Source organism: Rhagoletis zephyria, unplaced genomic scaffold, assembly GCF_001687245.7.
Source record: "Rhagoletis zephyria isolate East Lansing unplaced genomic scaffold, Rhagoletis_zephyria_1.1 Rzeph_scaffold_31448, whole genome shotgun sequence".
Taxonomy (NCBI): Eukaryota; Metazoa; Arthropoda; class Insecta; order Diptera; family Tephritidae; genus Rhagoletis; species Rhagoletis zephyria.
Window position 1 is genome coordinate 1130 of NW_016188504.1, and position 2992 is coordinate 4121.

General features: G+C 50.5%; 1 protein-coding gene across 1 annotated transcript; it reads left to right on the plus strand.

Annotated features, from left to right (window-relative positions):
- Positions 1 to 586: 586 nt before the first annotated feature.
- On the plus strand, positions 587 to 2985 carry LOC108383198 (sodium/potassium-transporting ATPase subunit alpha-like; the record flags this gene model as incomplete). Its single annotated transcript, XM_017639575.1, has 6 exons — positions 587 to 871; positions 938 to 1141; positions 1208 to 1742; positions 1802 to 2234; positions 2309 to 2900; positions 2959 to 2985. Coding segments are annotated over exons 1-6 (2076 nt in total), but the record flags the coding sequence as incomplete, so codon positions are not given.
- Positions 2986 to 2992: the final 7 nt, after the last annotated feature.

The following is a 2992-nucleotide window of genomic DNA, read 5'->3' on the forward strand; positions in this document are numbered from 1 at the left end:
TGCTGCTTTTGTGTTTAAAAACCCGGGAGAAAATAAGAAGTACACCAATGANGTGAAGGTGCAACTTTTTGGTTGCTATTGCTGCTACTGCTGTTGTTTTTGTGTTTAAAACCCCGGGAGCAAATAAGAAGTACACCAATGATGATATTGCAGAATAAACTGGCAAACAAAAAACACCAACCAATTAACAGCCCAGTAAACGGTTAATTGTAATTAAACGATGTCAGTCAGTGAAACACTGACTCAATTTTTTTTTGGCATGTCAGCAGGGGTCAATTGGCAGTTCTGTGCACCAGACAAAGCTGGTTTTGTGTGCGCAGGCGATGACAATTTTAATATCGCGTCATTTGTGCTTGATCACTCATTTTGTTTGCACACAACCTGACCATCAACATCTTTTATTATCATCACCACTGACATCATCAAGATTACGTCCAGGAGCAGTTTCTTTTTGGTGGTGATAATCATAATAGGCTTCAACTTACGTAAGCCGCATTCCTCATTGTCTTCTGCAAAGAACCAACTGTTTTCTTTTCACAAATATAAATAATGATCACCAGATTTATCTCACCTTTTACCGCTGAATATGATAAACTCTGCGAATGCTGCTGCTTCTGCTGCGCCGGCTCCTACGACGACGACGACGACGACAACAACGATTGCAATGCCAAAAGTACTCTCAGCCAACATTGACTTAAACAGCAACCTGACCAAGCCGACAAATGGCGAAAATATTGGAGAAAACAACAATGCCAAGCAGAAAAAGCAAAAGAAAGTCAACCTTGATGGGCTCAAATCAGAGCTGGCCATTGACGAGCACCGAATCACGCTGACGGAGCTTTGTGAACGATTTTCCACTAACATTGATACGGTACTGTTACAAAGTAAATTTTTATACAAAACAATTCTAATCCTTAGTTTTGGCTAACAATTTTAGGGCCTGAGTCCAGTGGCCGCTAAAGAACGGTTGCACCGAGACGGCCCCAACCGAATAACGCCTCCAAAGGCGACGCCCGAATGGCTCCGCCTCTTGCAGAACCTTTTCAGCTGGTTCAATTTGCTGCTGTGGGTGGGGGCGCTGCTCTGCCTGGCTGCCTACACCCTTGAAGTGCACACGCAAGAGTTTCCCAGTCAGGACAATGTAAATGATGAAAAAAATTATAAAGGTGCTTTTTTGATGATAATTTTTTCATCCCTTTTCCTTCAGTTGTACCTCGGCGCCGCCCTGGCCATTGTGGTCACCATCAGCGGCCTTTTCAGCCACTACCAACAGTCAAAAAGCGAAAATATCATGGCCAGCTTTGCCGGCCTCATTCCGAAGACCTGTACGGTGGTGAGGGCGGGCCACCAGACGAAGGTGCCCGTGGAGACGTTGGTCCTCGGTGACCTGGTGGAGCTGGTCGCCGGGGACCAGGTGCCCGCCGATGTGCGCATTATCACCGCCAGTGGCCTCAAGGTGGACAACAGCTCGTTGACGGGCGAGAGTGAGCCACAGGCAAGGGGCCCGGTTTGCAGCCATCCGCAGCAGCCGCTGGAAACGCGGAATCTTGCCTTTTTCAGCACCAACGTCGTTGAGGGGGCGGGAAAGGGCGTGGTGATACGGGTGGGTGATGGAACCAGTATGGGGCGGATTGCGGTGCTGGCGAGCAGTTTGGAAGCAAGGCCTACTCCACTTTCAACTGACATTCAGCACTTTATCACCATGATCACCTACGTGGCGGTCTTTTTTGGGCTGCTCTTTGGTGGTAAGTTAGATGCTGACAATCATAGTCATCAATTTAGTAAAAACATGTTTTTTCAGCTTTTTCTTACTTCATCGTTGGTTTTAGCCTCCTCAACGCCTCCATTCTAGTCATCAGCCTGATCGTTGCTCAGGTGCCCGAGGGCCTTCTACCAACGTTGACCGTAGTACTAACGCTTACGGCAAAACGACTGGCCAGCAAGAACTGCCTGGTAAAAAATTTGGAAGCGGTAGAAACGCTGGGCGCCACTTCTACTATCTGCACCGACAAAACGGGCACGTTGACGCAGAACCGCATGACAGTTTCCCACATTTGGATCAGCGGAAGTGGAGGTGGTGGAGGTATCTTCGATGCCGACAATCTAATCGCCCAGGGCAGCGGCACTAAAGTGGACACCGAGGGGGCGGTTTGGCGGTCACTCACTCGGGTGGCTTGTCTCTGCAGCAAAGCCGCCTTTGGGGAGGGGCAGGCGGGCGTGCCCGTACTGAAACGGTTTGGGAACATTTTTTCCATTAATTCTTTAAAGTTGTTAAAAATGTGTTCTTTGTTTTTGTTGTGTTTTGAAGGGAAGCCTTTGGTGACGCCTCCGAGGTAGCCATCCTCAAGTACTTTGAGATGATCACCGGCTCAGTGGCCGCCTACCGCACCCGCCACCCAAAGGTCTTTGAGGTGCCCTTCAACTCGGTGAACAAGTACAGCCTAACGATCAATGCGACACCGGCAAAAGGAGGAGATACTTCCGGTGGTGGCGGCGCCATTGGCGGTTACTGGCTATCGATGAAGGGCGCCCCGGAGCGAATTCTCGAACGGTGCACCACCATCCTCGTTGACGGCCCTAGTGGAGGCCGTCGAGAAGTGGCCCTCGACGAGAAGGCCCGGGCCAGTTTTGCCGCCGCTTACGAGGCGTTGGGCGGGGCAGGAGAACGGGTCATTGGCCTTGCTGAACGGCACCTGCCCAAAGAAAGCTTCCCGCCGGGGTATCCCTTCAGCGAGGGCACTGACTCGGATGCCGCCGGCAAGGAGAATTACCCCATCACGGGACTGTGCTTTTTGGGCGCCATTAGCATGATCGACCCGCCGAGGCCTAATGTTCCTGATGCCGTAGCCAAGTGCCGGTCGGCCGGCATCAAGGTCATCATGGTCACCGGTGATCATCCGGTAGGCAACAATTTGGTATTTCTTAAACCCAGTTTTAACCAACTTTTTTCTTACAAAGATCACCGCCGCTGCCATTGCTCGTTCTGTGGGCA